A 14073-nucleotide genomic window follows, 5' to 3' on the forward strand; every position below is an offset into this window, starting at 1 on the left:
TGAGGTTGCTAAGTACAACGTTGTTTTGAGGTGCCTAGGTCATGTGGTCAAAGGGATATTTAATTTTAAGTGTTTTTTTATAAAAATATATATATATATATATATATATATATATAATTTATTTAATCGTTTTATGAGAAAACCAGTGTGCAACATGCCACTCTATGTGAGGAATAATTGACAGTTGAAATGAGGTTGCTAAATGATGCGGTTCAGGAGCTATTGCAATTTGAATATTGTGATCATGCACTTTGTTGATGGTCCCTAACTATTAGCATTCACGTCAAATCCGAACCTTGTTCAATAATCCCACGGCACCGCTGATTTTTGATTATGAAACTAGGGTCGGAATCGGTCAAATAAAACCTGTGCAATGCTGTACACCTTTTTTCTTTTACAAAGAGCCTAACCTGAGTTATGTAGGTCAAGTCGTTTGCGAGCTATTGAAATTTAAAGGTCCGAATGCCTGGCCAACATCGAATCTCAAATCAATTTTACCACGGTGCCACACCTTGGCAAAACCAGCGCAGCCCAACAACAGTTTACCAGTCACGGCAGGGCTCAAATTAACAAACTGAATTTGTGGGGGAGAAAAAAAGACAAACAACATCACAGTGGATTATGACATTTTCGGAAGTATTTTGTGTGATAATAAATAGGGACGTCTCTGCGCAGCCTATCGGATTCCAGGATGAAATATGCATCCAGATGAAAAGACTGCAGTCCTTTCGCTAATCCTTGTCTATCCTTCTTATCTCGGGACTCATAGCAGTCTGATCGCTATGGGACAGCGAAGCCGTGGGACAAAACCGTGCAGATGATATTTCGGTAAATGACAAACGCAGGTCTGTTTGGCTTCAGTCGGTGCTGACTAGGTGCATGCAGGCTAGCTGTGCAGTGCATGCATAAAAGTGGGCCAAAATGTTCCTCGCATTCGTCCTGGGACTCTACCTGGCGACAGGTGCGCCACCCTCCTCGGTGAGCGCGTGCCCGTCACAGTGCAGCTGTTTTTTTCACAACCTTAGTGATGGATCTATGGCCAGGTGAGTAGAAGAAACTAATGACAAAACCAACCAATGTATCGTTTTATGTGCATGTTTTTATTTGTTTGTGCAGACGCATTCCGTTTAATTTAAGAGATTTTTCTCGCACGATTACAGATGTTGGACCTTCACTGCGAAATCAGCATGTGGACAAAGTAAATTATTGGGAGTGCATGATGTCCAATTTTATTTAATGCAGGATTATCTTGCAAAGGCACATTGACCAACTCTCTATCTCTGACAATCTCTCTGAGTTGAGTTTCTAGTGAGAGTGTTAGGCCTACATGTAGGCTTTTGAATTAATTTACTATAATTGGCACATAGCCTGTATTAAATAACTCATATGAAAACCCAATTTGACATTTCACATAAATAATTCACACCAAAAATGTCAGTTTCTTTTTACAAAAAGACAGTTCAAATAATAATAATATTTGTGTTCCTTTCCTCCCACATTGTTTTTTTAAACAACATAAGCCAAGGTTTAACACATCCCGTTGTTTCCTCAGGAGCGTAATTTGCAACGACCCCGAGATCTCCATTGTGCCTGCCAGTTTCCCCGTGGACACGTCCAAGCTGCGAATCGAGAAAACAGCCATCCATCGGATCCCGAGCGAAGCCTTCAGCTACCTCCCCAATCTGGAGTTCCTCTGGATGTCCTTCAATGTGCTGTCCTCTCTCAAACCGGACAGTTTCCGTGGGATGCTAAATCTGGAGGAGCTGCGACTGGACGGGAATGCCCTCACCACCTTCCCCTGGGAGTCTCTTATGGATATGTCCAGCCTCACGCTGCTCGACTTGCACAACAACCAGTTGACCTCAGTTCCCGCAGACGCCACAATTTATTTAAAAAACCTGACCTACCTGGATCTGTCCAGCAACAACCTTCTGACTGTTCCGGCCGAGGTGCTCGCCACCTGGCTAACAGTTAAACCTGTGCAGGGCCCAGAGAACTCCAAAATGATACTTGGTAAGGGAGAGAGATTTTTTAACCTTTTTTTCCCTTTTTTTCCTCACAATTTACCAGGTGATCGCATGTACCATTGAGATACTCTCATTAACAAAGGAGATGTGGCTAGAAGGCAGCCCTAATATAAAACCAGAAGACAATCATACATTCAGATCAGGCATGTTTTCCATCATAAAAAATTGCTTAAGTAAAGTAAGCTACATCTTTTTCAGTCACTCAGAGTTGTTGGTTGAAAAATCCCTCGAAATGGAAAAAAAAAGATACTGTATACAAACGAATGTGTAATATGTTCCCAAATCCTCTGAACAAGTCAACATGATCTGAGTATTGTGAAATCACTCCCTAAATCTCAATTTAACCATCATCGTCGCCGTCGTCATCATCATTGTCATCATCGTTGGCCAGCAACATACCAACCTGCATACCACTGCTGGCTTGCCTCTATAGCTAAACATGGTTGGACCTAGTTGGTCCCTGGATGGGAGACCAGATGCAGCTGGTAAGTGGTGATGGAGGGCCAGTAGGAGGTACTCTTTCCACTGGTCAAAAAAAATATTCTAATACCCCAGGGCAGTGATTGGGAGCATTGCCCTGTGTAGGGTGTTGTCTTTTGAATGGGATGTTAAACTGGTGTCCTGACTTTCTTTTGTCTCTAAAGATCCCATGGCACTCATTGTAAGAGTAGGAGTGTTAGCTCTGGCGTCCTGGCTAAATTTCCAAACTGGCCAACTAATCATCCCCAGCTTCCATTTGGCTCATTCATCTCCCCTGTAACTATTCCCCAGGTTGTTGCTGTAAATGAGAATGTGTTCTCAGTCAACTTACCGGTCCTAAAAACACTTGAGATAAAAAAAAATGGCTTAATTTTAGTCACTCAGAGTTGTTGGTTGAAAAATCCCTCAAAATGGAGAAAAAAAGAGACAGACAAATACAGACATTTGTGTGCTAAGTTCCCAAATCTTCTGAAAAAGCCAACATGATCTGAATATTGTTCAGTCACTGCTTAAATCCCAATTTAACCATCATCGTCGCCGTCGTCATTATCGTTGTCATCATCACCACACCCGTCATTCTAGTTTATTTTAGAATGTAAGTAATCCTCACACAGACATCCACAGCTGTCATCTGTAGCCATGCAGTCAAGCTGTGTAACCAGAAAGACACTGGTTCCTTTCATTCACGATGTGTTTGTAAACTGACCAGGCCAAGGAGTTTTTCATGACCTAACCAGGAAAAACTCTGGGCCTTTCTTATAACGTGTCCCCCACTTCATACTGTAACTCTTACGTTCTCCCCTCTCCTCTGACCCCACCAATCCCCATTGGTATCCTTTTTTATTTTATTCATCACAGAATTCAGAGTTCAATTTTATTTTGCCATGTGACTTAATGAGTTGACCTTGAACCATCCAGGTCTCCATGACAACCCCTGGGTGTGTGACTGCCGCCTGTATGACCTGGTCCAGTTCCAGAAGTTGCCAACGCTCTCTGTGGCATTAATCGACACACGCCTTCGCTGTGCTGCTCCCGAGAGCCTGTCAGGTGTTCTGTTCAGTGACGCCGAGCTACGGAAGTGCCAGGCACCACGCGTCCATACAGCGGTGGCGCACGTCCGCAGCGCCGTGGGAAACAACGTGCTGCTGCGCTGCGGGACCATTGGCGTTCCCAGCCCGGATCTGGCCTGGCACAGGGCGGAAGGGAAAGCCCTGAACGGGACAGGTGAGTCAGCGAGGGATTTGTGTATGTTTGCTTCTCTTCCTTTCTCTCTCTGTGTCTGTGTGACTGTAACACTTCAGCTCCACTATAACTCTTTAGCTCCACTATACACGTCGCATTTCTTTGCCATCAGCGTCGTATCAATGTGCTGTTCTACCTGCTGCACAGAGCGCGTTGTTTTGAGAGCGAAGAGGAGCAGAGGGGACGAGCATATTTATTATATTTTCTACTGTACCATATCCATCGATTATGCATAACTACAATAGATTTTGTCCAGTTTTTCTCAAATACTCATTAAATTGTTGCTAGTGTTTGTACTAAATTATCCTCCAATTACACAAGTTGCTTTTGTTTACATTGTGAACCTAGCTAATCAATTTAGCTAGCTAGCTAGTAGTCCTAGCTTCTTGACTTCATCAATCTTACTAAAATAAGCAGTGATGCATACTGCCCTATAAAGGCAAAACGCAGTAAAAACCGAGAGAAATGGCTCTAAGCTTTTTTTGCTAGCCAGCCAAATATGTTGTAGGTAGTTAAGTGATAATGCACTAATGTATCATCTTATTATGAAGTAATTTTTATGCATATCAACTTAAAATGATCCACACACAAGTGCACGGTTGTGAAGAAGGCGAGACAGCACCTTTTCCCCCTCAGGAGGTTAAAAAGGTTTTGCAGCTGAACCATTGAGAGCATTTTTTTCCTGCTGCACCTATGCTTGGTATGGCAATAGCACCGCCCTCGATCACATGGTGCTACAGAGGGTGGTGCGGACAGCCCAGTACATCACTGGGGTTGAACTCCCTGCTATCTAGGGAAGTCTGCTTCCAGACGGCAACCGGTACCGGTGCATCAAGTCTGACACCAAAAGGCTCCTGAACAGCTTCTATCCCCAAGCCATAAGACTACTAAATGGCTAACTAAATAGTGAACAACTGGCTACATGGACGATCTGAGTTGACCCTTGTATTTTTTATTTATTTTTGCTCTGTCTCTATACACACTCATAGGGCCCTACACACTCACATAAACTGACACAACAACACACACAGACAAACACTCACTCCATCATTAGCTTACACACACATAATATTCACATACATTTATACTGACTCACATACAATCATCATATACACTGCTGCTACTTTGTTTATCATATATCATTGTCGTGACTATCATTAAAGGGAAGACTGTTATATTATCAAATCAATTCTCTATGTGTAATTATTATGTGATTAAACTAATAATGTACACATTAATTAACTAGGAAGTCAGGGCACCATGGGAAAATGTTGTTTAAAGAGTTATTTCCCGAATTTAACTCTTCAGATATTTTCATATCTTATCGATTACAGATTATTAATGTATTATTACCTCATCAGTCATTCTGAAAGTCATAATTTCCTCTAGTCTGCACGAACCCTACTTTATTGATGAATCAGCGATACACAAATTGGCTCAATTATTTATTTACTAACTAATTAAACAATTACAGAATACACAAATACACACTAACATTATACAGTAAGTAGTCTCTCGAAGACTAACAGAACAGTTTGGTTATAACACGGTGGAGAATTCAGAGAGAGGAGGGGGCGGAAAAGAGAGACAAAGTAGTTACTCTATCGGACTATGGGAGGCTACGCTCATGAAAATAAAAAGTCTTAAGCACTCTAATAACCGCTCATTCGGAAAAAGGAATGCAATTTATATATTCACGATTGAGCTGTCCTTGATCGTCCAAATCCTTTGGTCACAGAGATGTTGGGTGTACGACGCTGGTTCGGCCACCAGAGATCAACATATCCTTAGGTAGAGCTCCTGCTCATGGTGGTGGTAAGAATGGATACTTCAACGTAACCTGTACAGTAGTTCTTTGAGTTCATCTCGTTAGAATGCTTCAGAGGTTGTTGGTGTCCTCGTCCTAACCTACGTACATTTTCAGCTGCAGACTGATAACGCGATGTCTAGGATTTGCTTCTTCTGTAGTGATTGATAGTTTCAGAGTTTATAACCATTTTGCAACATTTGGCTTACACCTCAGTCTGCTTGGTCTATAGAGTGGTAACCATTTCAATGTGGGGACCAGCGTCCTCATGTTCTCTAGTCTTGTCCTTTGGTAGAGTTGTAGTTTTAAACCGTTTTGCAACATCCGGCTCACATCTTAGTCTGCTTGGTCTATAGATAGAGTGATAGATTTGTTAACCATTTGTAACGTATTCAGCTGGCGCTACACGCGCAGTTGAAGTCGGAAGTTTAAATACACCTTAGCCAAATACATTTAAACTCAGTTTTTCACAATTCCTGACATTTAATCCTAGTAAAAATTCCCTGTCTTAGGTCAGTTAGGATCACCACTTTGTTTTAAGAATGTGAAATGTCAGAATAATAGTTGAGCGAATGATTAATTTCAGCTTTTATTTCATTCATCACATTCCCAGTGGGTCAGAAGTTTACATACACTCAATTAGTAATTGGTAGCATTGCCATTAAATTGTTTAACTTGGGTCAAACGTTTCGAAATAGCCTTCCATAAGCTTACCACAATAAGTTGGGTGAATTTTGGCCCATTCCTCCTGACAGAGCTGGAGTAACAGAGTCAGGTTGTAGGCCTCCTTGCTCGCACACACTTTTTCAGTTCTGCCCACACATTTTCTTTGTGATTGAGGTCACGGCTTTGTGATGGCCACTCCAATACCTTGACTTTGTTGTCCTTAAGCCATTTTGCCACAACTTTGGAAGTATGTTTGGGGTCATTGTAAATTTGGAAGATCCATTTGCAACCAAGCTTTAACTTCCTGACTGATGCCTTGAGATTTTGCTTCAATATATCCACGTAATTTTCCTCCCTCATGACGCCATCTATTTTGTTAAGTGCACCAGCCCCTCCTGCAGCAAAGCACCCCCACAACATGATGCTGCCACCCCCGTGCTTCACGGTTGGGATGGTGTTCTTCGGCTTGCAATCCTCCCCCTTTTTCCTCCAAACATAATGATGGTCAAAATGGCCAAACAGTTCTATTTTTGTTTCATCAGACCAGAGGTAATTTATCCAAAAAGTACGATCTTTATCCCCATATGCAGTTGCAAACTGTAGTCTGGCTTTTTTATGGTGGTTTTGGAGCAGTGGCTTCTTCCTTGCTGAGTGGCCTTTCAGGTTATGACGATATAGGACTCGTTTTACTGTGGATATAAATTATTTTGTACCCGTTTCCTCCAGCATCTTCACAAGGTCCTTTGCTGTTGTTCTGGGATTGATTTGCACTTTTCGCACCAAAGTACGTTCATCTCTAGGAGACGGAATGCGTCTCCTTCCTGAGCAGTATGACGGTTGCGTGGTCCCATGGTGTTTATAATTGCGTACTATTGTTTGTACAGATGAACATGGTACCTTCAGTCATTTGTAAATTGCTCCCAAGAATGAACCAGACTTATGGAGGTCTACAATTTTTTCCTGAGGTCTTGGCTGATTTCTTTTCATTTTCCCATGATGTCAAGCAATGCGGCACTGAGTTTGAAGGTAGGCCTTGAAATACATCCACAGGTACACCTCCAATTGACTCAAATGATGTCAATTAGCCTAACAGAAGCTTCTAAAGCTATGCCGTCATTTTCTGGAATTTGCCAAGCTGTTTAAATGCACAGTCAACTTAGTCAACTTCTGACCCACTGGAATTGTGATACAGTGAATTATAAGTGAAATAATCTGTCTGTAATCAATTGTTGGAAAAATTACTTGTGTCATGCACAAAGTAGATGTCCTAACCGACTTGCCAAAACTATAGTTTGTTAACAAGACATTTGTGGAGTGGTTGAAAAACGAGTTTTAATGACTCCTAATTGTATGTAAACTTCCGAATCATTTGAGTCAATTGGAGGTGTACCTGTGGATGTATTTCAAGGCCTACCTTCAAACTCAGTGCCTCTTTGCTTGACATCATGGGAAAATCAAAAGAAATCAGCCAAGACCTCAGAAAAAAAATTGTACATCTCCACAAGGAGAAATGTCCTCTGGTCTGATGAAACAAAAATAGAACTGTTTGGCCATATTGACCATCATTATGTTTGGAGGAAAAAGGGGGAGGATTGCAAGCCGAAGAACACCTTCCCAACCGTGAAGCACGGGGGTGGCAGCATCGTGTTGTGGGGGTGCTTTGCTGCAGGAGGGACAGGTGCACTTCACAAAATAGATGGCATCATTAGGGAGGAAAATTATGTGGATATATTGAAGCAAATGGGTCTTCCAAATGGACAATGACCACAAGCATACTTCCAAAGTTGTGGCAAAATGGCTTAAGGACAACAAAGTCAAGGTATTGGAGTGGCCATCACAAAGCCTTGACCTCAATCCCATAGAAAATGTGTGGGCATAACTGAAAAGGTGTGTGCGAGCAAGGAGGCCTACAACCCTGACTCCGTTACACCAGCTCTGTCAGGAGGAATGGGCCAAAATTCTCCCAACTTATTGTGGAAGCTTGTGGGAGGCTACCCGAGACGTTTGACTCAAGTTAAACAATTTAATGGCAATGCTACCAAATACTTATTGAGTGTATGTAAACTTTTGACCCACTTTTGACCAAACTTTTGATGAAAGAAATAAAAGCTGAAATAAATAATTCTCTCTACTATTATTCTGACATTTCATATTCTTAAAATAAAGTGGTGATCCTAACTGACCTAAGACAGGGAATTTGTACTAGGATTAAATGTCAGGAATTGTGAAAACTGAGTTTAAATGTATTTGGCTAAGGTGTATGTAAACTTCTGACTTCAACTGTACATGCAACAGTAATTCTTGCACTTTTGACAATGATTTCACATGATACACCTAAAGTTGGAAGAACAGAATCATCTAGAATGTCATTGTATGCTGTAGTGTTAAGATTTCCCTTCACTGGAACTAATGAATAACAGCCCCAGACCATTATTCCTCCTCCACCAAACATTACAGTTGGCAATATGCATTCGGGCAGGTAGCTTTCTCCTGGTATCCGCCAAACCCAGATTCGTTTGTCGTACTGCCAGATGGTGAAGCATGATTCATCACTCCAGAGAACGTGTTTCCACTGCTACAAAGTCTAATGGCGGCGAGCTTTACATCACTCCAGCCGACGCTTGGCATTGCACATGGTGATTTTATGCTTCTGTGCAGCAGCTGGGCCATGGAAACCCATTTCATTAAGCTCCTGACGAGCAGTTCTTGTGCTGACGTTGCTTCCATAGGCAGTTTGGAACTCGGTAGTGAGTGTTGCAACCGAGGACAGACGATTTTAAAGCGCTACACTCTTCAGCATTCGCCGGTCCCATTCTGGGAGGTTGTGTGGCCTACCAATTCACGGCTGAGCCATTGTTGCTCCTAGATGTTTCCACTTCACAATAACAGCCCTTACAGTTGACTGTGACAGCTCTAGCAGGGCATACATTTGACGAGCTACCTTGTTGGAAAGGTGGCATCCTATGACAGTGCCACATTGAAAGTCACTGAGTTCTGCAGTACAGGCCATTTTACTGCCAGTGTTTGTCTATGGAAATTGCATGGCTGTGAACTCGATTTTATACACCTGTCAGCAACGGGTGAGGCTGAAATAGCCAAATCCACTCATTTTGAATACTTCTGGCCATGTAGTGTATGTTGGCTTTGTGTTCAGTTAGAATTATAGACCTTTCAAACATTATCAGCAAGTGACTTGATGCCTACTGTGCCAAAGCAATTTAGAGTTGTTGAACGGGAGTGACGCTGACGAGTGTGTTGACACAGTATAACGGTAATATTATCCAAATTACGCTTTAACAACCACCATGTGATTCAGTGCAATAGGCCTATTACATACTTCAAAATATCAGAATTAGTAAAAAAAAAAAAAGTTATGCATTCCAACATATTAGGCAAGAATTAAGAGAATGAAAAGTGACCGTGTTAGGCGCAAATTATATCAAATGTTTTACCATTGCAACATTCACTGTGGTTGTCTGAAGAGTGCTATAGAGTTCACAGCTGGCAATGCCGTTATTCCCCATTATTTGGGGCTCCCGAGTGGCATAGCGGTATAAGGCACTGCATCTAAGGCACTGCACAGAGAGGCTGCTGCCTACATACAGACTTGAAATAATTGGCCACTTTAATAAATGGAACAGTAGTCACTTTAATAGTGCCACTTTAATAATCTTGACATATCTTGCATTACTCATATGTATATACTGTATTATTTACTATCTATTGCATCTTAGCCTATGCCGTGCTGCCATTGCTCATCCATATATTTATATATTCTTATTCCATTCCTTTACTTAGATTTGTGTGTATTAGGTATTTGTTGTGGAATTGTTAGATATTACTTGTTAGATATTGCTCCACTGTCGGAACTAGAAGCACAAGCATTTTGCTACACTCACAATAACATCTGCTAACCATGTGTATGTGACCAATACAATTTGATTTGATCTCAGTGCTAGATCTCAGTGCTGTCACTAAAGACCCTGATTTAATCCCGGGCTGTATCATGATTGGGAGTCCCATAGGGCGGCGCACAATCTGCCTAGCGTTGGCGGGTTAGGGGAGGGTTTGACCGGGGTAGGCCGTCATTGTAAAATAAGAATTTATTTTCAACTGACTTGCCTAGTTAAATAAAGGTTAAAAAAATAATAATAATTGCAACAATGTCAATGAGCATCATCACTATCTTTCCTTTGTAGTACCTTAAACTGTCGTGATTACCAGCTGAGATAAACTTTAACAAATTCATATTATTCAAAGTTTGTCTTAACAGGTTTTAACAGGATTCCTAGGACCTTTTCTGAGACGCTTTGTGGATATGGCCCCTGCATTAAAAAACACTTTCAATGGGAATCTCCCCTGTCTTTGTATTACTTTTTAGTATTTACATTTTTTTACTCTGACTAATAGTGTGTCCATGTCACTTCTCTGGCACTACAGTCCAGCAGGAGAACTCCAAGGAAGGCATCGCCTGGTCAATCCTCAGTGTCCCGGCTGTGTCCTACCACGACTCAGGGAAGTATGTCTGCAAGGCCAATAACTACGCCGGCAATGCCGAGGCCGTCATCTCCCTAGTTATCTCCGAAGCACCCCCGAAACCCGACAACAACAACAACCTAACCAGCGTGGTTGCTGCTGCCGTAAAAAAAAACAAAGTCAAGAAACCCAATGGGATGGGGAAAGCAGCATACCAGGAGAAACTGGTGGCTAGGGTAGGGGTTCCCACCACCAGCCCTCCACCCCCACCTGCTGTTGTGTTGGACTCCAGCCCTGCGCCTGAGGGTGGTGGGGAGTGTGGCAGATAAAGCCACCCCTGGACCAACCACTTTGCCTAGTCCAGATGGACTCCTGGAGCTGGAGAAAACCAACCTGAGCAACCTGGCCCAGGCCCAGTATGACCCGGACAGGATAGTTCGCTCTGTCAAGGTGTTGGGCGACACAGAGAACACCATCACCCTGAACTGGCGGGCGCCCAAGGCCAAGAACACCACAGCCTTCAGCGTGCTCTACGCCGTCTTCGGCGAGCGGGACATGCGCAAGATCAACGTGGCGGCGGGCCAGAATCGCGTCTTCATCGAGGGCCTGGTGCCCAAGACCAAGTACATTGCCTGCGTTTGCGTCCGGGGCCTGATCCCCAAGAAGGAGCAGTGCGTCATCTTCTCAACCGACGAGGCGGCCAGCGCAGCCGGCACCCAGAAGCTCATCAACGTCATCGTGATCACGGTGGCGTGCGTCATCGCCGTGCCGCTCACCGTCATCGTGTGCTGTGGCGCACTCAAGAGGCGCATCCAGAAGATGTGGGGCAAGAAGTCCAAGGACATCCAGGACTCGTACGTGACTTTTGAGACGCTGTCCCCCGGGACCAAGGCTAAAGGGTTGGATGGTGAGTACCTGACCAGACTCAACCCTGAGGATTCCAACCGACTGCTGTCGGCCCGCTCCAGTCTGGACTCAGAGGCCACGGCTAAGATAGAGGGACAGCCCAACGAGTACTTCTGCTGACATCATGCTCCAGCTCCCTCCCCATGCCATCACCCCCCGCCCCTCAGGCACACATCTGGCTCACACACCCAGCCCCACAGCCCCACACACACATCATCCCCAGCATAGCCCCACACACACACCTCATCTACATCATAGCCCCACACGTACGTCTCATCCTCACTCACCTCACTCTCATCACAGCCCCACGCACACGCCTCATGCTCACCACAGCCCCATACATACACCTCGTGCTCACCATAGCCCCACACACAAACCTTGTCCCCACACACCTAATCCTTTCTCTCAACCTCAAATTCAGCAAAGTCCCACAGACACACTTCGTCATCCACCACAGCCCCATACACAAACTTCACACTCTCTCTGAGGTTCACCACAGCCCCACACACACACCTCGTCGAAATGCTCACACTCACCACAGTCCCACACACACACCTCACTGTCTCCCTTTCACTTACGGTAGCCCCACACACATATCTGGTTCTCTCCCTTTCTCTCACCTTAGCCGCCCACAAACACACTCACACAGGGCACAGGACTCTCTCCCACCTCTCCCACCCACGTTGGGCTCCACCACATAGGGGGTTCTATCAGATGACGCTTGGACAATGCACCATCATGGAAATATCAGTTTAAAGGAGTTCTGACATTAAATTATTAATATTTTTTTTACATCTGAAATGTATAGTATTTCAACAGAGAGAATTTTAATGATGTAATGTGTTTTTACACTTCTGGGGTCTATCAGTCAATCAGTTGTAAATGAGCCCTACAGATAGTATTTCATTTAAATACATTTATCATAGTTAAGTTATCAAGTAAAAGTCTGAAAGAAGGACACCTGGGCCAATATTCATTAAAGGTCTCAAAGTAGGAGTGCTGCTCTAGGAACACTTTAGCCTTTTGGATCATAATAAATGAGATAACATGGACAGGGGGGACCTGGGGCCATATCCACAAAGTGTTTCAGAAAAGGGCCTAGGAATCCTGTTAAAACCCGTTTTAAGACAATAAAACAATCCCAGCTCAGAGTAGGTTTAAACTCTGAGCCAGGACGAAAATCAACTCATAAAAGTTTATCTCAACTGGTAATTACACAAAGAAAAGATAGTCATGACACTCATTGACATTGTTGCAAATTGGGAGAATAACCATTGTCGCCGTCTGTGAACTCTATAGCACACTTCAGACACCCACGGTGTATGTGACTGTACATAAAATATGAATTTGAAATTATTTTCAAAAGTGCAAGAGATAGTGTTGCAGGTACTTCTAGATAATTTATCGGTTGATTATATAGAAATATCAAAACTTTCTTTCAACAACTCCAAAGCAATTTTCTGTATAGCTAGTTAGGACAGCACATATGATCTCCTAAATATCTGTTGACTAGGTAGGACTCTTCCCACTGAGCACAGGCGTCAATTCAACATCTAGTTTCGATTTAATTTTGGTTGAGTTGTCAACTAACTTGAATTCAACAAAAAATGTCACCATGTCATTGGATTTAAGTTAAGAGTTGGGTGAAAAAAATACAAAATTCCCTTACGTTGACCACTTCATCACATTTAATTTCTTTATTGAAATGACGTGGAAACAACATTGATTCAACCAGTTTTTGCCCAGTGGGTTATGACTAAAATGGTTTCATGCATAGATTTGTGGATACAGCCCCTGATTCTAGATTAGAACTCCTACTCTGAAGGGCTTTATGAATCCTGGCCCTGGGCCCGAAACCAAAAAGCATCTCCGAAAAGGTAATGGGAATCATGTTATTTTATTTAACCTTTATTTTAACAGGGAAGACATATTTAGTCCTAGGTCTCTTTTACAAATGTGCCCTGTATATACAACATAAATATACACAATTATACCCAAACTATACAGTACCAGCGTTTTTCTTTATTTTTTACTATTTTCTACATTGTAGAATAATAGTGAAGATATCATCACTATGAAATAACACATATGGAATCATGTAGTAACCAAAAAAAATGTTAAACAAATCAAAATACATTTTATATTTGAGATTCTTCAAAGTAGCCACCCTTTGCCTTGATGACAGCTTTGCACACTCTTGGCATTCTCTCAACCAGTTTCATGTGGCATTCACCTGGAATGCATTTCAATTAACAGGTATTTGTATTTATTATGGATCCCCATAATAAATGGGGATCTTCATTGGCCTAGCGTTGTCCAGGTTTGGCCAGGGTAGGCCCGTCAAGTGTAAATAAGAATTTTTCTTAACTGACTTGCCTAGTTAAATAAAGGTGCAATTTAAAATTTAATAAAAAAATATATATCATCAATTTCTCTCAGCCAATCAGTCATTTGTGTAAGTGCCATGCT

The 14073-nt window shown here is 42.7% G+C and overlaps 1 protein-coding gene across 1 annotated transcript; it reads left to right on the plus strand.

Annotated features, from left to right (window-relative positions):
- The first annotated feature begins 305 nt into the window (after positions 1–305).
- Positions 306–11755, plus strand: LOC106578370 (leucine-rich repeat, immunoglobulin-like domain and transmembrane domain-containing protein 1). The gene is given in 5 exon segments (XM_014157089.3): positions 306–1043; positions 1553–2013; positions 3426–3731; positions 10663–11005; positions 11007–11755. Coding segments are annotated over 5 exon segments (1950 nt in total). The 5' UTR covers positions 306–921; the 3' UTR covers positions 11725–11755.
- The last annotated feature ends 2318 nt before the right edge of the window (positions 11756–14073 follow it).

The sequence above is a fragment of the Salmo salar genome, chromosome 19, assembly GCF_965601325.2.
Source record: "Salmo salar chromosome 19, fSalSal1, whole genome shotgun sequence".
NCBI lineage: Eukaryota > Metazoa > Chordata > Actinopteri > Salmoniformes > Salmonidae > Salmo > Salmo salar.